Consider the following 19722-nt stretch of genomic DNA (forward strand, 5'->3'; position numbering starts at 1 on the left):
ATCAAACTGTGTCCAGCTGTGGACTGCTCTGTAGAAGAGGTCAGTCTGGCTGTAGGTGAGGTTGTTTTCAGCCCCGTGTTGTCCCTGGTCATACATTCATCACTCAGTGACTGACTCGGTCTTGGAAAGGAGACTACTTGTTGAAACTAACAAGAAACACACACTTGACTTGTACACTGATGTTACAGAGTGGAGGTTCCTACACAGCACCGTGCAGACAGCACACAAACTGACAAGCTTTATTCAGTAACTCATAGAATTAACTGAGATTCTTTGATGAATCAAAGCTGATTTGACCCATCCCTTTTAACGTGACACTTTAAATGTTTTCAGCCTAAATGTCTGCTTCTCGTTCATTCGTCAATTTCCACCAACACTGCATTAGTGTAAACCTCAAGTTCCTCTTCCTGCTCTCCTTCTCACCCTCTTGTTGTCTGGTCCTGTTATCTGCAGCTAACACAGGTACAGATAACTGAGGGTCATGCATGAAATTTACCGAGCAACACAATTAAGACACATCAATTGCACACATTATCACGTGACTTTAAAAATCCCTTCATTTGGGCACTCGCAGCAGCTGTCTAAAAACTGTTGTCCTCGTCAGAGTGATGAAAACACATGTCCATTCTTTGTCGGAGGCGCTTCTTAAGCTGAAAGTGTCTCTTCACTGAGGTAGTGTTGTACTCCTGGGCCTTTAGCTTGGCGTAGTAATCAGAGAACTTGTTAAACAGGAAGGAGATGGGCATGCCATTCAGGATGATACCAAAGGAGATGCAGCCAAAGGCCACGATACGGCCCAGGACGGTTTCAGGAACCACGTCCCCGTAGCCCACAGTCGAGATGCTGACCTGAGAGAGAAAAGTTGACATGAGAATCAGTTTTCATGAACATTTATTGTTCTGTACAAAATGAAACCTATTGACTATTGTCAGGTGACCAGTTTTCTTGCTGTTGTCATGATGACGAGAACAGAGGAGATTAAGTTAAAGAGTTGTTATGTTAGGAGGAAGACTTTCATTTAATAGCCCTCTGATTATTTGAAACCCATAGGTTATCATTATCCTTGTCTGCTCAACAACCATAACCGTGTCTTATCATTGTAACCATGGAGACGAAGGTCCTGTAATCTCAGGGGAGTACTTCTTTTAACATGTGTGGTACACCTGTCTTTGTATCCATGGGTAACTTACTGTAGGAGACCAATATGTTAAATTAAGTTAGATGACTTGTTCCTTTTCATCCCACAACTTTCAAGTTATGTACGGCTGGTAAGGTAGCATAGCAGACAGGATTTTATTATTGGTTTATAGGGAGGTCATGAACATGTGTACATGTGTTCTGTGGTGAAAGAGGTTGGAAGAAATGTATTCTATTTGTAACAAGTTTTTAAATCACTCTATTGTGGACTTTTTTTGCAAAAGCAGATTCTGCAACACACATGCAGCTACACCCCTCAAATGGACTAATCTTGTTTGTTTGTTGCTATAGTCCAATGGTGATTCATGTTGCTCCAAACTGCTGAGTTTGATCCCTGCTTTAACAAGAAGCAGAAGGCTTTACTCACATACAGCAACTTGTTTGGACTTGTGATAAAGATGCAAAGGTTTAGGATATTGAAACTGAGACTTGGTTTACAGCAGGGTTTGCTTCTGGTATCATTTTCATTTTTATTGGTTAATCTAATTACATGTGCTGTGTATTTAGGGGGAAAATTCACTGTTGGATGAACATACACACACACAGACACACAAATGTACGACATTAGCTTGCTAAAGCTAGTTATCTAGACTGTTAAGCGATGAGCAAGGACTCCAGTACCAGCACACACACAATTTTGCACCAGAAATGTCATATGAAGTATAGAAGTATATTCTCATTTTCTGACACAGGCGATGTTCGGAGACAGCTAGGGCTAAAGCTAAATCTGAGGACCACGGTGGTCCTGAGCCATTTGATATGCTGGCACAGGCGGAAATCTCAATCTCAGGATCAAATGGTATGTGTGTGTGTGTGTGTGTGTGTGTGTGTGTGATAGACAGCCAAGGGCCAGAAGATGAATGTTAGGCTTTGTGGTAGTTTAGGGGTTTAGTTTAAGCAGAGATGTGAAAATGAGAGCGGCTTTCGTAATTCCCATTAGGGACTGGTCGCTGGTGGCGGAGGGTGTTAATCTTTCATATATATTTAAATAATTTAGAGGCATCCAAAATGGTTGGCTCTATGTAAGCATTGGTCCTACAGGGTCCAAGATGGTTTCAATCACTGGCTGGCATTATGAGCCATGTTCCAACCACATCTTTTTTTATAAATGTGTAATAAATGTGATATTGAAACCAGCATTAATGTATTTCATCTAAGAATAGTCATATAATTTAGTTTACAGCTCATAAAAGAATTGTTGTAAGACTATAAGACTTTTATCCTTCATATTTCCATATAGGTGATCGAGCACAACAAATGGAGACACCAGTGCAGCAACAAATCGCCAAACAAGGTCAAATTTACGATGATGGATACTCACTGCAGCCCACCACCAGGCATATGGGATACTGCTGATGGGAGATCCCTCAGTCTCCCTCTCGGCTGAATGCAGAAGAGCAGAGAAAGTGAAGATTCCCATGGCGATAAAAAGGAAAATGCAAGATGCCTGCTGGTAACACTGCCGCAGAGTGAACCCAAATGCTCTCATGCCGGTTGAGTGTCGAGCCAACTTCAAGATCCGAAATACCCTCAGCAGCTTCACCACTTTGAGGACATGGCTGAGTCTGCTGACTCGAGCCATTGCCCTGACCTCTTTCTGTGCGCTCGTATCCTCTGTGTTATTGAAGCCTTCGAAGATGATCTGGAAGAAATAAGGCATCACTGCCACCATGTCCACAAAGTTTAGTCCACTCTTCAAAAACATTATGATGTCTGGACTGCTTACAAGGCGAATTAAATATTCAAAGGTAAAGAAGACAATGGTGATAATCTCCACCCATTCCATGAGTGTTTTGCCTTTAATTGTATACTGTTGAATTTCCTCCACAGTGTTGAGAGCCATTGCCATGATAGAGAAGAGCACAAAAAGATTGGAAAGCACGTTGAAAGCCTTCGCCAGAGTTGAAGAGTACGGATCCTCTACAACGTTCCACAGACTCTTCCTTAGATCACCAAACATCATGTCCTGGAAGGACTCTTCATTGTACTTCACCTCAATCTCAGCCATCAGCTCCTTGTCCACCTTTAGGTTGTCCTTCACCTCATCCACCTTCTCCTCAAACATCATCCAGCAGCAGCGCTGAGTGTCCTTCAGGCTCAGACCCCAGTATGCCATTTCCTCCTCAAAGTTGATGGGGCACATTTCCTGTATGACCCACAACACTCCGCTTGTGTAGAAATGGCGGATGTGGTGGAAGAAGGCAGGGTCCCGATCGAAGAAGAACTCGTTCTTGCGTACGGAGTAGTCATCACAAAGTGTGCAGAGTTTTGCCCGGTCTCTGCATAGAGCCAAGGAGCCAATACGGGTACGAGGGTATTTGACGGCACACTGTGTAGGGATGTGAAAAACCTTCCCTCCAACGTTAACACTGATGCTCTGCTGCAGCTTAGGTCTCTCCTCAGCTTTAGGACACTCTACTTCGATACCAGGACTGTCGAGATCATCCAGCGAGCTCCATGCTTTGACCGTTTTCTCCTGAGAAAATGGGAATGTTTTGTGGTCGTCTGCACCATTTGAGAAATAATTAATAGTAGACCGGCGATTTTGTAAACATCTCTGAAGTTGAGCTTGTGCTGAAGCCATAGAAACTGTACTGTCAGCACAGAAGTGAAATTGAGCAAAAAGAAACAAGGAAATACTTTCTAGCAATTTTTTCTAGCAACACATAGTATCTTGCTAAATCACCAGAAAGATTTCATCAGGTCCTGCAGGAAGCAAGACTCCAGAAACATCCTGTTTTGCTGCTTTGCTGTGAACCAGGTGGAGAGAAAAGATTGTATCTTACTGCAAATACTTAACAAAGGCAACTGATTCTAAGGAGGAGGAGAGCAGCAGGGATTTCATCTGTTTAATCTCACTGGTGCCCTTCCAAGTCTCTTTAAGCAGTTGTAGGGTGTGTGTGTGTGTGTGTGTGTGTGTGTGTGTGTGTGTGTGTGTGTGTGTGTGCATTAAGAAACAAGGTTGATTTAAGGATTTTTAAGTGACGGGGCAATGAGACAACTGGGGCTTTATATTGTATCTATTCTTATTCCTTTTAAATCACTTTTTTCTATTCTATTCTTTCTTCGTACTGTTCTCACTCTGGTGATAAAATTATATTCATAATTATATTATATTGATTTTTTTTTTTTCAACAAAGCTGATTACAAATGTATCTTCTCGTAAAAAACCTGTAATGTGTGTAATTTTCTTTGTGGTTTTTCTACTACCTGGTAGTTGGTATTTAACCCATGAAGTCAAATATGAAATATTATACAGCTGTATACAGCGTCAACATACAGTTGGCAATTACATTCAAACATGGGGCCTTTTTTTTTTTTAAATTTGAGCCTATCAGACATATAAAAACAGCTTGATGGGGGTAATGGGTTCTATGTACAACCCGACATACTTTCTGTAACAGGGCCTTTGCAGTGAAAGACAAATCAGTCACTGTAGGATTAGTGTCGGGGTATCGCGGTGGTCCCAGGGACCCCAGCAACACATTCCTCGTTGGCAAAGTTAAAGAACAAAGATATTTATAAGTAGCATGGTGGAGATGCAGACCTGTATGGTTTTAATTGTTTAAGTGCTTTTTAAATTATTTTATTGGTCTCACTAGTGCTGGCCTCCTAACTGTATGTGTCAAAAGTAAATCTAGAGAAGTGGAATTCAGTAACTATGGTCCCTCTCTAGAACAAATCCTCAGATGATATAAGATGTAATAATAAAACCTGTTCTGCGTGTTTGTGTCTGTTTTTGTTCATTTCATCTTTGAGGGTAAGACAGTGGGTGTGTTGTCTAAACATATGTATCCTTGTCAGCTGCTAGAGCCGAACATAACCAACCTGACACGTAGGAGCAACGTGCTCACAGTTCCACAGACTCTGCATCACTCTACATTTCTTTACTTGTTGGAGTTACTGATATTGATGCACTGGGTGTTAGCAGTGAGATAACTACACATAGTTGTATTATACTTCCCTTTCAGTAGGTTTATCCTGTGAAATTAAATATCTATTTTAAATGGGAGAGAGTTTACAGATGTACCTTGTGACCCCCACGCCACGGTGCAAGAAAACAGGACCATGTGTTTAAGTGATTGCAACGTTCCCACCAGTGTGTCGTCAGAGTCAGGTCAGACAGTGTGTCAAACTAAAGCTCATTATAGAGCGACATCATGTGATTAAGTGAAATGTTTCACCTCTCATCAGGAGGCTTTCTTCACTTCAGTTCCACAGGCCTTGTTCCTTAAAAGCAGATTCATATTTCGTGGCCCACACGTTATTATATCGTGTTTTATGTTATGTATTTTTGACCAAATGTCACCAGGGGCTCCTTAACTTACACAATCACACAATCAGAGTTTTTTTTACCAGCATTTAGCAGCTGTAACTGTATTTCCACTGACTGAGGTCCTGTGTTCACTATTTACGAACACACAGTTTTACTTCTTGTGAAGCAAAAAAATATGATATTTAATGATTTTTAAAAAAGCTTGCAATGTTAAGTGCAGTGTAAAGTTAGCGTGTTAAATAATGAAGATTAAAATTATAAATTGATGTTTTTCTATCTTTCTATGTGACACAAAAATATTTTATTGTTTATAAACTTGCAGGAAAAAACATGAAATATTTTTGATATTTAATTCATGTTCATCATTCAACCGAATCTCACGTGGCTCAAACACAGTTCAACAATGATTCTGAAGCCACCCACATATAAATAAAACTGTTCCTTACAAATAAATACCAACAACAAAACTCACACAGTTTGAGTTCGAGAAAAAAAGAACACAAGGAGACTGGACATCAGACAAGGCAAGTCGATCAAAACATTCACAAGTAAATCCAAACCTGTGGGAGACATCGAATAAAACCACACACACATTTGTTCCCATGGTTGCACCAGCGATTAGAAACCATCAAAACTTAAACCTGCAACCCAAGAAATCCTCTTTGTCTCTTTACTCACACTCTTAACACTGACTACATGTGCAGTGTTAATGTATCTGAACAAGCTACACTTCATTGTCTTTTATAATTGGACAGAGTCAGGTTCATTGCTTCAACCCTTTTCTTTCCAGTCTTCGTTATAAAGTGGAGATAACCAGCTGCTGGCTTCATGTTAATATCAGCATCAAACATTTCCCGACATTTAAAGACAAAACAAAAAGACAATATACCTTGATTTTCTGGCCATTCCTCTGCGTGATGGAGCTGACAAGCAGCAGCAGTTTCAGTAGTAATCAGTAAAAACTATAAGAAAAGCTCTGTCATAACCTCCTCTGATGGATAAATTAAAGCTGAAGGATTTTAGTTTGCCATGACCCCAGATGAGGTCACTGTAAAAGACCCCAGTGAGAGTCAAACCCAGCGTTTTCATCTATTCACAGTTAAAAGGCCATTTTAAGTTCAGTTTGCATAAATAAATATGAATTGATGTATGAATATTGTAGAAATGTAGCAGTTTGCACATATAATATTAAGGTCTTGTGTGAGATAAATAGACAGTATTCTTACACTGGAATAAAAATAAAAATCATTTTCTCAGTCCAGTACACTTTTTGGAGTTTTAAACTGAGAGAACAGAATTAATTTCCTTCCTTTCACATTCTTCCTTGAATTTGAAGTGTTTAAAAGAATAAAGCATCTTTTTTACCGTTACAGTATCTTAGAGAATTGCCCTCCTGGGACAAATAAAGTTGTTTTTAATTGAATTGAATACTGACAAACCTGAATGCCAAGAACTAAATATAATTGTTGGAAGGAAAATCTACTATTCACAACACCTCCAATCCATCTATAATACTGGAAAAGTAAAGTTTTGTGACTAAAAATAAACTGGAATTGCAAAGACTCATTATTTTCTCAATGAATCTTTCTGTCTTTCAAATCCAAGATAACAGTGAAATCAATTTATCACCACTCTCCGCAGATCTCAAATAGTATGTTTTGTCTGATCAACAGTACAAAACCCAAAGACATTTTAATTTTACTGTCAAATTTGAAAGAAAACTAGAAAAATGTCATCTGAAACCAGCTAATCAATAATGAAAATATCCCAATTCATTTCAGTTTGGTCATTTCAAACTATCTTTCTCACGGTCATTTTGGAGAATTATAGTCTGTAACACAACTGGCAACTGTTGAGCAAAATGCTTGAAAACAGGAATTTAAAAAATTAAGCAAACTATTTCATCCATATTAATATTTAACACAAAAAAATAGATGAATGCTTATTGACCGGTTTCAGAATCAAACTTGACAATGGCCTTCATGAACAAGAAGAATAATCTACTGTAGAAGCACGAAGGCTGAATGTAATACTTCTCCAGAACTAAAGGTGTAACAGTAATGACTGTTCAAAGGCCCTTTCCCCTCTCCGATCTCACTCATCTACCAGCTGGGTTTGCCGTCAATGTCGTTCAGTCTGGGGCTTGAGAAGCACCAGGTGAAGCCCAGTCAGCTGGACGTCTGTCACACTTTCTTCATTCCGCGTCCAAGTCCAGCTTATGCAGTTTCCTGGCGACGGAGAAAACACACGGCTTAGTTGAAATACTGCACACTGTAAGCCTTTAACCTGAGGAGAGCCGGTCAAGCTGTGTTTATCTGCGGAATGAGCAGAGTGCTTTTTAAGAAAAGTGACCTGCATTTAGAACCAAGAGACCTAAATGAACAACAAACAGGCCTGACACTGGACTATTGAGACCAATATTGAAACTTCTATTAAAATAAAGAAGTATATATATAAGTCTATATATAAATTGCTACATTGGGTTTGTCAATATTAACATTGAATATACAAGTACATGACAAATCCCTTAAGTAGGTCATAAAGGAATTTTAACTAAGTGCTGAATGGGACACTTCACAGATTAAGATGGGGCTGCATCTAACATTTATTATTTGTTTATGATTATATCTTAAGTTAAATTTAATTACTTCTCCACACACACACACCACCCCCTACAACTGCTTAAAGAGACTTGGAAGGGCACCAGTGAGATTAAATAGATGAAATCCCTGCTGCTCTCCTCCTCCCGAGAATCAGTTGCCTTTGTTAAGTCTTTGCAGTAAGATACAATCTTTTCTCTCCACCTGGTTCACAGCAAAGCAGCAAAACAGGATGTTTCTTGGATATCGCTTCCTGCAGGACCCAATGAAATCTTTCTGGTGATTTAGCAAGATACTATGTGTTGCTAGAAAACATTGATAGAAAGTGTTTCCTCGCTTCTTTTTGCTCAATCTCACTTCTGTGCTGACAGTACAGTTGCCGGTCCAATCTGGAGGTGAATTAACGTGCCTGTCTTTGAGTGTTTGACTGTTTACTGACTTCTCTTACCTTGGCCCCTGGATGATGATGAGCGGGTCCTGAGATTCTTTGAGGTAGAAACTCTGCACAGTGAGGGGCCTGGATGGCCTGAACTCCTCTCTCCACCACCATACAGCCATCCCCACCAGCAGCAAACTGAGAAAAACTGTGAACAAAAAAAGTGTACACACACACACACACACACACACACCACACACACACACACACAAATGGCAAGTTAAGATGCTGCTGACAAGGTTCTGTATGATACCTCCACCATTCCCTCCTCTATACAGACAAACAAGTGGCCACTACGACCAAATAAATAAGGAAATTATAAGACAATAAGAAAAAAGTGAAGTCTATCAGAATCAACAATGATTCATGCAAATAATTATTGAAATGAATGTTCCACTTAAACAAGTTTAATAATATATTTAACTGTTTAAGTCTCTACATTCAAACTCAAACACTTCACAATTCAAATCTAGTTCATGTAAACACATTCGAAAAAACCTGAGGACACAGACTGGTGTCTTAATTGCTGGTGCTCTATATTTGTAATTTCTGTGTTTTTTAGCAAAGCTTTTATTATTAATATCTGATTATGAGTCACTGTTACAATAAAACATTTGATATATGTAATGACTGTTCAAACACACATTTGTACATGTTTTAGTAGCGATGACCTGGCCTGTGAGACAGGTCATCTTTCTTATTGACAGGTTCTGCTGTCAATAAGAAAGACAGACTTTATTTGACCCAGGAAACTGAATCTTACTGATAAGAGAGAGGACTCCAATGAAGGTGGGATCAGATAATCTCGAGGCCCGAACAGCGATAGAAGGAGTTTCATGAGAATTTTGTTCAGTGTCTGGAAAAACACAGCTGAACTCTGGACTCTCAGACAGCAGGTCGACCACACACCCGTGGTGGCACGCTGTCCCAGGACGTCCACATACAGATGACCCTAAGAACCAACAGGATGTTGTGAGGTGGCCAAGTACACCCTGTTTTTATTAATCAAACCTAAACACAAACCTTAACATATCATGAAATCTGAGACATATCATGTGCAGAAATGTCCTTGATCGTACCATCAGGCTGGAGGACGGGCTGAATGACGACCACACCACCTGGTGATGCTACATTTGTCAGCAGTATTTGAAGTTGGCTGCCATTGTGCTTGTTTGCTCTGCAGATGGAGCGCGTGACTTCTTCACTCCAATATACAAAACCCTGTTGAAACAGAGAGAGGGAGTAAGCATTATTTGATTGTGGGTTTTCTTAGGCTTCTTCCTACAGTTCAAATACATGCAGATCAGGATGAGGTTGATTGCAGACTCTAAATTGACTGCAGCTTTGAGTGTGAAGATTTATAGGCGCATCAGTACACCACCGGGCTGTAACATCTTTTTCACCTCAAACACAGCCAGTCCGAAGGGTCGGTCCAGATAACCATTAGATTCCACCACTGTTTTACGATCACGGCCTTTAAAATTTACTCTGGAGATGCTTCTCTGATCAGCCCAGTACAACAGCTGACGAGGCATATCTAGGGGGAAAAAAACACATGAACACATAAATGGATGTGGTAAACAGCACTGCTCACACATATTGTTTTAAAGGGGAGGCCATTCCTTTTTTAAATTTCTTTAAACTTTCCAAAATCAATTCAGATACATTGCAAAATGAAAACATATGGAATATAGAGATTTTCCAAGTTTCCAAGTACAAAAACTTTCTTTGATAATTATCACAACATACCTACAGAGAGGGCAACAGGGCAGCGTATTGAGGAAGTGACTAGGGCCACAGTGTCTCGGCCGTCCAAGCCAGCACTCTCAATCTTTGGGAAACTGCCACATTGAGCCCAGAAGAGAAACCTGAGAAAACAAAATGCAGCAGAGTTCTGCGATAAGATTCTTGACTCATCCTATTTAATTGTTCTTTATGTTTGTACTTCTTGCATTCATGCTTTTTCCAATATTGTAAAAATTGTAATTGTGTAATTAAACACAACACTGAAAATATTTTTTTATGTCATTCATTTAAAATATGTTACAAAAAAACTTCAACAGCCCGGTTTGGTTTAGACTTTGGCTAGGTTGTCCTCTGTGTAGTGTTTTTATGAATCAATGACACATCATTCTAATGAAGATCAATCGTAATCAGAAAATAGTTTTTTGAAACCTCAACCTATGTCCAATCAGGCGGGGAGAATGAAATAAATGTGATTGGCAGATTCAAATGGTATAGACTAAAGTTGACTATTGGGTGGGTAGAGTAGACATTTGGGTGGGTATTGCCCACCCCTGCCCACTTCTAGATCTGGGCCCCGTTAACAAACTGTTGAGAAAGTGAAAGTCGAAAGAGAGAGAAAAATTATTCTGTATCAGCACACTGATGCAGTCCCCCACCAAAACTGAATGGGTGATTTTCTGACCCAGACTGCATCCTTCTACCAAGTTTTGTGGGAATCTGTCTGACAGATGAAAACGTAACCTTGTTCCAGGTAAAAATGGAAATCTGTGTGTAGCTCTACCCTCTGAGAGGATCCACAGCCACTGCAGAAGGTTTGTCCAGCCCTGTGATGAGCTGACGCTGTATTGAACCGTCCAGCAGGCTGACGTTAATCGAACCACTCTCCACGCCGGTCCAGTAGAGGAGCTGGTGGATCCAGTCCACGGCCAGGCCCGACACTGTACCTTTTACTTTCAGCAGCAATGTGGCGTTATGTTGATTTCCATCCATGGAGACCCTGAGAAACATCCACAGATGAAAAGGCATAACACTCACAATCCTTGTCTTTGTGAGCATGTGAGCCTGCTAATGTTGACACATATCACACGTTAACAGGCAGGAAAGGATCAGAAGCATCTTTTTACTAATGATCCTTTTCTTCTTATTAACTGATTATTTTGATGTTTCTCCCTGAAATCCATTAGACTATATGAAATCAGCCTCTATGTTCAGCACAGGGAATTAAATACACTTGTGCCAATCTAACTGTCTTTCCCATTACCTCTTTTTTGCACTGTTACCTTACCTCACTTTATGTCATATGTTTATATTGTTATATCTTTACACTGGTTGCACTGTTATTGGAGTGGTTTTTAAATCTCATTGTACATGTGTATAGTGACAATAAAGGCATTCTATCTATCTAGTTGTAGAGGGACATTCTTTCAGTTCATTAAACTCAATCTATGATGGTTATCTCCCTATTCTTTATTTATCAGCACATGTAATGTCACCAAACTGGATCAAGCTCAAGTCATTCATACTGAAGTGAAGCAACTGACGTAAAACTTTGGAACGTCGAGGACTGAATTATATGAGTCATAGAATGGTAGAGCACATACCTCCACCAAGGCTGAACTGTCCCTTCAATTCAATCTGTACCAAATTACAGATTGAATTGATAATTTAATTATTTGGTACATACACCTAAACTGGATGAGCTGAATTAATAAAATACACTTGAATACATTTAACAAACTTCTGACAGGGATTATACTTTGAAGGCTAGTGCTGCAGTGAGAAGAGGAAACCTCATTCTGAAGAACAGGTCAGGCTGCACGTTGCTGTTCTTCCTGTTGGTCTTGAAACAGCTCATACCCTACATTGCGAAACGTCTCTTTTAGAGCAGTGATAGTACAGATTTGGTCATCTTTGTCGTAACAAATCACTTTGAGCTGCATTTTATGTATGAAAGGTGCTGTATAAATAAAATGTATTATTATAATAGTATTATCTTGAAAGGTTTACATTTGGATCAGAGTGATTCAATTAATCTTGCTTTGGAAAACGCGGCATTAAAACATCCTGGAGAGCAAAGCAAGGGATTTCCAAATCTGATCATTGATGAACCACTGAGCCCTGGAGACAATGAATGTGTGTGTAACACTTCCTGACCTTCTATCCAAAGGTTGAGATATTTTGGTCAGGACACATGTGGTGGACTGACCCAGTGTGTGGCGGCTGCAGACGCTACAGCTCCACTCTGGTACCTGTATATAGGGCCTCGTCCTCGCCGGGCCCAGTACAGTGTGTGGTTTGAGGCCAAAGCCGCCACGGGCCCGAGTCCTGATAAATGTGGGGCCAGTTCTACATGCTCTGTGCCAGTCACGCTCATCCGGTGTGCTCCTTTTGAGGAGGTGAAAACTACCTCAGCCAGATTCCCTGGAAAAGCCAACAACAAAATGAAAAAAGCATTGTACAACAAAGGCATGACAACCTCTTTGCCAGTGGTTTTCATGACACATGAAAGGACAAATGCATCTCATCCCCCCCCCCCACACACACACACAGACACACACAAACACACACACACTCGTTTTTCACCTTTGGCTTTGCACTCTCTGGTTTTGGGATCCATGGTGTAACCCTCGTGGCAGTCACAGGTGAAGCTGCTGTTCACAGAAACACACAGTTGATCACACACATCTGTCTCCAGGCATGTGTCCACCTCTAGGTGAAAGAATAGATACTTGTTAACATAATTTTATTTTCTAGTTTCCTTTTTTCATATATTCTTTTGGTGATATAAAACTTTCATCCTTCAGGTGGCTGCTCACCCTCACACTGACTGTCCTCGACCAGCCTCGTGTTCTCTGGGCAGTAGCAGACAAAACCCATCTTCAGGTCCTCACAGCCATGAGAGCAGCCTCCGTTATTTACCAGACACTCATTCTGATCTGCAGGAGCAAAGTTAAAGCAGAAACCCTTCAATCCTTCAGTGCAGTGCAAATTTGAACATCTGCAACTAAAATCCATCTGCTACAGGGACCTGTTTAGCCACATCTCTGTGTATTTATCCTGTTTTTTAAAGTTGATGGTAAATGTCATCATTCACCTGAACCTCAGCATCTAGCCAATCCTTCAACAGACTGAAGCCTTGTCACTAAAAATCTTTGAGGGAATGGTGGATTTGATGTTTAAGGCATTAAGAAATGCAGACACATGGCAGGCAGATAGTAGCTTTTATAAGTCAGTGGTTGGATCCCCAGCTCCTCCAGACTGCATGCTGAAGTGTCCTTGAGCAAGACACCCTACTCCCACATGACGGCAGTAAGTGAATGGTGTGTGATAGAAAAAGAGCTGTATATAAAAGTGCTGCATGAATGTGTATATGAATGGGTGAATGTGACATGTACTTTAAAGTACTCTGACTGGTCGATAAGGCTTAAAAAGTAGAGACATAGTTCATTGTGTCTATATTGTTCTAGATTTTCGTTGGTTTCACCGGGAAAAAAAAAAAGATCTAGTAAATTTGAATGTGGTTTCATTAAAACACTGTTGAGCCTTATTAGAGGAATGCACTGATTAATCTGAGCTTTGCTCCTGAGTGAAGGCTGTGGTTTTAAACTCTTCTCAATGAGCAGAGAATGACAAACTTAAAAAACAGCAAAACATTTTACAAATCTGAAGTCGATCAATCATGTGTTCACCTCCTGCTTGAAATATGTTGTGGTGGCAGTTCACTTCATTCACAACACATTCAAATACATGAGATGGGACAATGAGCACAGGGGGAACTGAATGTTTTAAACCTACTGCTGAGGTCACATTATCACGCTACTGTTGTTTCTCTCCACACAATCCAGTCTGACAGGAAATCCTGTCCTGTCCTGCAACACTGAGGACTCTTGTTGCTTTATCTAGGTTGGTTCGAGGTTACATTTGTTCACTGAGTGCTGATGCACAAGATTGTATCACAGCTCATCCAGGTTATGCAAATACCTGTATAAAGAAGAAAAAAATTCCATCAGCACCTGAGTAACCTGTGTGTCTAGTTTGAAGCTCTTTTTACACACACACACACAAAGTAATTTTGTGGTTGCTGTCAGTTTGTTTTGTCAAACTTCAAACTGAGTCACCACACTTTATTATTATTATTATTAATAGTTATGTATGTAACAGTGAAACAGCTGGCCAACTGCACAAAAACATAATTTGAATCAAGGGGATGAATTTTACCATCTTGTAAATGTCTTTTTGTCCATTTATTAGTGTCACGGGGCATATTACATGGCCAACACACAGAGACAAACACCCATTCACAACTATGGATAATTAAGAGTCTCCAATTAACCTAACCCCCATCTGCATGTCTTAGAACTGTAGGAGGAAGCCACAGTACCTGGAGAAAACCCACACAGACACAGGCAGAACATGCAGAATCCACAGAGAGGCCCCATCCAAACTGGGATTTGAACCGTCAACGGTGACCGCGCTAACCACTTCCCCACAGTGCTGTGAGGTGACACCCACATGTTTTCTTGTGTGCGACCAACAATCCAAAACAAAAGGGAATCTGCATTTTCATTACTTGCTTATCAATGACTCAAACAATGATTTATTAAGACAATAGTTTAATTTCATAAAATTTTAAACACACGTCACTTTGTTGCATTTCCTGCTGCTCACTGATGAAACAGGATGAGAGCACCACGATGCACGTCTATATGACAAGAAGCACTACTCTACTGCCCTCTGCTGGCTCTTCAGTGGGTGGACAAATGAACATTAGATTCATGAGTGTTTCACTCATTCAAAAACTGTAGATGTAACATACATGTGCAATCCTGTTACACTTCATATGTTATTTTAAAATACTTATATTACAAATATTTTTAGTGTATATTGTTTACTTTGAACCTGCACACAATACACACAATACACACAATACACACACACACACACACACACACACACACACACACACACACACACACACACACACACACACACACACACACACACACACACACACACACACACACACACACACACACACACACACAATAAGATTAAGATTCCTCTTTATGGTCCCACACAGAATGCAACATGCAAACATGGGGAAATTTGACCTCTGTATTTAACCCATCCATGTGAACGGAGCACACACGGAACACAATCCACACAGTGACCACACACGGAACAGTGGGCAGACATGAAGGCGCCCGGGGAGCAATTGGGGGGTTCAGTGCCTTGCTCAAGGGCACCTCGGCCATGCCAACTTCCGTCCATGCTCGACTTGAACTGGCCACCCTCCGGTTCCCAAGCCAAGTCGCTATGGACTGAGCTACTGCCTCCCCTAAATAGACTGAACCAAGAAGTAACTCTGATGGTGACATTTAATCTGAAGAACCAGTTCTTACTTGACCCTTTATTGTCCACAGTTAAGAGTGAAAAAACAGTAGACATGATGAAGTTAAATCATTTTTTGTTTTTACTCTGTTGTTTACTTTTTGCAGTGAATCCTCTTAAAATTAAAATAAGACCAGTAAACTGTATTTACCTTCTTTGTTTACCATCGACATCAATTGGATGAAGAAGATGTCAATAATAATTCTTGGTGTATGGGCCACATTAGTAACTAAGAGTCAGCATAGTCAGGATTTGGCCTCTGCTGCTTCAGTTTTGATCATTTATTAGATTTGACGCAGCTTTTTAAAAGCATTATAAAGTATCACAGTTAATATTAAAAAGCCAATATCCATCCAGTTTGACAAAAAAACTAATAAAACATGATCTGTCCAAAACAAAAATGTCTGAGCCATAACATTTTCTGGAACTTTTCATTCCAGCCTCCTGGTAAAATGTCTGAGCCCATGTAGGAATACAGCATGAAAATCACTGGATAATTCAGAGAGTGGGTGGTTGTGTGTATGAAACGAGAAGAATAAAAGTATCTCAGGATAAAAATAAAAAAGATAGAATAAATGTAGAAGACACAAGAATTATGTCAACTTGGAAACAAGATTTCCGCAGAGGAATTCATACGTCAGGTCCTGTCTCCTGAATCCTCTATTCCAGACTCGACCCCTCGTCTGAAAGTTCCAGACATCTTCCTGTTGTTGTTGTGAACACATCTGACCCAGAGAATCTACTGCTGCGTTCTTCATATGTGAAAGACAAACCCCAGAAAATGTCCAGACCGAGATCTTCCAGAGTTCATGTCTAAAACACTTTACTACATGTGTTTGACACGACTTTGCACGTACTACAATGATGCTGCGTTCAGGTGGTTGAGCAGCTCAACTATTAATAGTAGGGTTGTTGGTTTTATTCCTAGCACCTCTGGTACATGTGGAGAAGAGTAAGATGCCAGTGAGCTCAAGCTTCCAAAAAAAGTGAGATGCTTTAGATAGAGGTGTAAATTTAATGTAACACAGTCAGTGGTGTTGGCAGAAATGAAAGAGTCAGATCACATCACTCACCACAATTGTCCTCGTCACTGCCGTCAGAGCAGTCGGGTGCGTGGTCACACCTCCAGGCCTGGCGGATGCACTGCCCGTCTCCACACTGAAACTCGGAAGCTGCACATGTGTAAGAGGACTGTGGCTGAGGCTGGGTCGAACCACACAGCTCCGGGGTCTCATCCCGTCCGTCCTTGCAGTCGGTCCGTCCATCACACAGCTTGTCTCTGGCCAGGCAAACGTCAAACGGACCGCAGGAGAAGAGGCCAGCGGTGCAGTTCTGGCAGGAATCCTCATCGCTGCCGTCGCCACAGTCGTCGACGCCGTTGCATAAGAAACGTGTAGATATGCAACGTCTGCTGCGGCATGTGAACTCATCTTTCTTACACCACACATGATCTGTGAAGACAGACAGGTACAGCATTAGTTTATCTACTAATACAACCCCCATAACTTTGACAAATGAGTTTGTGACATTTTCATGTTATACGGTCGATTAAATAATTACATTTTTACTCCAATTCAATTATTACCTTTGCCAAGGAGGTTAGCAGAACAATGCAAAAACAGATTACCACAGCACATGGTGGAAGGATGCATTATGGGTCAGGGAAGAAACCATTAAGATCTAGGAGTTTTTATTTCCAAACATTATAATAATATTATTAAAATTGTGAAATAGGATGTTTTTCAAGATTTCTCTCTTGGTGGAGGTGAACATTCTGCTGTGTAATTCAAGTTTTAAATGAGTAATTTCTGGCTCATATTGCTCTTAAGTAGTAACAGTTATCACAACACGTGTTTCAACCTGGAGTCTAATCTGTCAGAGCTTAATGGGTTTAAATCTTTCAGCATTTTCCTGGCAGATAATCAAAGCAGCGACTTTCAGGTCTAAATCTCCAATCTGTAAGTAACACTCCCAGTATTCATTCCTTCAGCAACATTTAACTCACTGAACACATTAAATCCTTTAAAATATTTTTCCACCGCAGGGTTTTTCTTGATGACTCAAAGGTTGTTCTGAACAGTAAGACGCTCTGGAATTTATCCCTAATGGAATCAACAGGAAATCAACACAACACCCAACTATGTGTGAATATTTTTAATCGCACAGAAACTTAAGTAGAACAATATGACAAACTATTGGGAATTATAATTTTTTTTTAAAAAAAACATTGCGCTCATAATGAATTTAAAACTGTGCAACTTTTTACTTTGAAAATCGCTAAGGTTCGATCTGTGCTGCCGGTGTGGACCTTTCTGTGTACTGTGTGTACTTTGGGGATAATATGTTAATTGTATGAATAGTGCGGTGCTTAAGATGGTGTCATCTTCATGCACATACACTCCATCATCACCTGTGTGTCGTTGTCAGAGTGGTACTCACTGCAGCGTTGTTCGTCGGAACCATCCTCACAGTCTGCACGTCCGTCACACAACGTCGACCTCGGGATGCACGAACCATCGCTGCACTTGAACTCCAGCTGCACGAGGCAGCCGGGCAGAGAGTGGCCTGCGGCACCTGACACACGTGCAAAGACACAGTTCACTATCAGAGTGTAATCACACAACATCAAGAAAAGGCTTCACACACGGTAATCCGGAGATGTGAAGCCTTCAGAAGAACGGCGGGGGGAAAACAACCAGAATCAATGATAAACGAGGAAGACAAATAAATGATGACTTTTTATTTACTGTCGTGTGCTGCCTGTCAGGAGAGACTGAAGATTAAATGTATTGTCATTGCAGCTTTTCTTCATTCAACCATGTGATGAAATATAATCTGTACAGCGCAGTCACAAGGTAGAATTTGCCTCATGGGGCTTCACTCATGTTTAAAAACATTTATGACGTAACACCACCAAAACTGCAAAAAAAGACTGATAATTACAACTTATATTGAAGCCTCTGCATTAACATTATCACGTGTGTGCACAGAAACTATTCAAGTCTAATGGTCTTCAGTCTCGCGGTGCAAACAGGGGGGCGCTCCTGTCCAAACTTCACTCTCGGTCCGAGGAGCCGCTTCCTCCAAACAACACGGGACATGAGGAGCATCGTTACCGCGGGAGTGATGCCACCGCACCGAGACGAGCAGAAGAAACCAGACTCCGAGGTGTCCCATGCTGAATGCGTCCTCCACACGGACTCTGTATGGAAGGTCCTCCAACTCCACCTCCGATGCTGCCACTGAAACACACGCGGTCGCGGATATATGACGTCACAGACGCTCCTGTCGAAGTATAGGTATGTGAATGAAAACCTTTTACAAAAAGTATTTATTTCCTCACTACTTTAAACACTTAAAAAAAACTTAGTTTGTTTTAATGTACGAATTCATTAACAACAGTAGATCAGTTATATAAAAAAACATATGTATATATTAACAAGAAAAGAAAAGAGGGTGAGTAGAGCAGATGGTAACAATACAATTGTATAAATATTATATAGAAATATAGGCATATATATCACTTTGTACATTTTTTTTAATGAAAAACAAAAGTAACCGATAATCCGCATGTAAATATTGTTGAGAAAGTCATGAATTAGTTTGGATGCAGAGCAGCAGATGATGATTGTTTTATATTTTAGATATTAATTCATTTGAGTAGAAATCATAAAGGAGACATGGTGTGTGTTCTCTCTTTATTGTAGCTTCTGTGATTACAGATTGAAAAGCTCCACTAAAGTTAAATGTAACAATTAAAACTGTTAAAAAACAATATCACACCTCCACTGAACATATCCAGGACAATAGACCTGTGCTATATGAGCACCTTCTCTCTTTTGACCACATAAACGCTATTTATAATGATAGTGAGACTTTATACCATTAAAAACTTTAAAAAAAGATTTTTTTAACAACTAATAATATTCCCAACTGGCCTGCCACTTACAGATTTTCTATTAATATACCAAATGTCTCTGCCCCACCCCCTCAGCTATTTACATGACACTATTTTTTCAATCCCGTATTTTGGGACACTTCAAAAACTTGAAATGCAAACAGTGGGGGTGTCACCA

The 19722-nt window shown here is 40.3% G+C and overlaps 2 protein-coding genes across 2 annotated transcripts; both read right to left on the reverse strand.

Annotated features, from left to right (window-relative positions):
- Positions 1 to 237: 237 nt before the first annotated feature.
- On the reverse strand, positions 238 to 3911 carry LOC109636558 (potassium voltage-gated channel subfamily V member 2-like). The gene is made up of 2 exons (XM_020098327.2): positions 2519 to 3911; positions 238 to 848 (listed from the first exon to the last, which is right to left on the reverse strand). The coding sequence occupies exons 1-2, from the start codon at positions 3779 to 3781 to the stop codon at positions 582 to 584; spliced, it is 1530 nt and encodes a 509-aa protein (XP_019953886.2). The 5' UTR covers positions 3782 to 3911; the 3' UTR covers positions 238 to 581.
- A 1893-nt stretch (positions 3912 to 5804) lies between these two features.
- Positions 5805 to 18922, reverse strand: LOC109636519 (low-density lipoprotein receptor-like). The gene is made up of 13 exons (XM_020098265.2): positions 18763 to 18922; positions 18086 to 18220; positions 16720 to 17097; positions 13072 to 13191; positions 12839 to 12964; positions 12505 to 12676; positions 11037 to 11252; positions 10259 to 10377; positions 9913 to 10046; positions 9589 to 9730; positions 9273 to 9461; positions 8522 to 8657; positions 5805 to 7701 (listed from the first exon to the last, which is right to left on the reverse strand). The coding sequence occupies exons 1-13, from the start codon at positions 18821 to 18823 to the stop codon at positions 7668 to 7670; spliced, it is 1962 nt and encodes a 653-aa protein (XP_019953824.2). The 5' UTR covers positions 18824 to 18922; the 3' UTR covers positions 5805 to 7667.
- Positions 18923 to 19722: the final 800 nt, after the last annotated feature.

The sequence above is a fragment of the Paralichthys olivaceus genome, chromosome 3 (assembly GCF_024713975.1).
Source record: "Paralichthys olivaceus isolate ysfri-2021 chromosome 3, ASM2471397v2, whole genome shotgun sequence".
Lineage (NCBI taxonomy): Eukaryota > Metazoa > Chordata > Actinopteri > Pleuronectiformes > Paralichthyidae > Paralichthys > Paralichthys olivaceus.

Bases quoted from the DNA above. Each gene is read 5' to 3' on its own strand.
- LOC109636558 (XM_020098327.2), bottom strand. From the start codon at position 3,781: ATGGCTTCAGCACAAGCTCAACTTCAGAGATGTTTACAAAATCGCCGG. The intron at 849-2,518 runs GTGAGTATCCAT...TTTCTCTCTCAG, and splicing joins ATGCCTGGTGGTGGGCTGCA to GTCAGCATCTCGACTGTGGG.
- LOC109636519 (XM_020098265.2), bottom strand. From the start codon at position 18,823: ATGGGACACCTCGGAGTCTGGTTTCTTCTGCTCGTCTCGGTGCGGTGG. The intron at 17,098-18,085 runs GTGAGTACCACT...CTGTCTTCACAG, and splicing joins TTCCGACGAACAACGCTGCA to ATCATGTGTGGTGTAAGAAA. The intron at 10,047-10,258 runs GTATGTTGTGAT...TTTTCCCCCTAG, and splicing joins CCCTGTTGCCCTCTCTGTAG to ATATGCCTCGTCAGCTGTTG.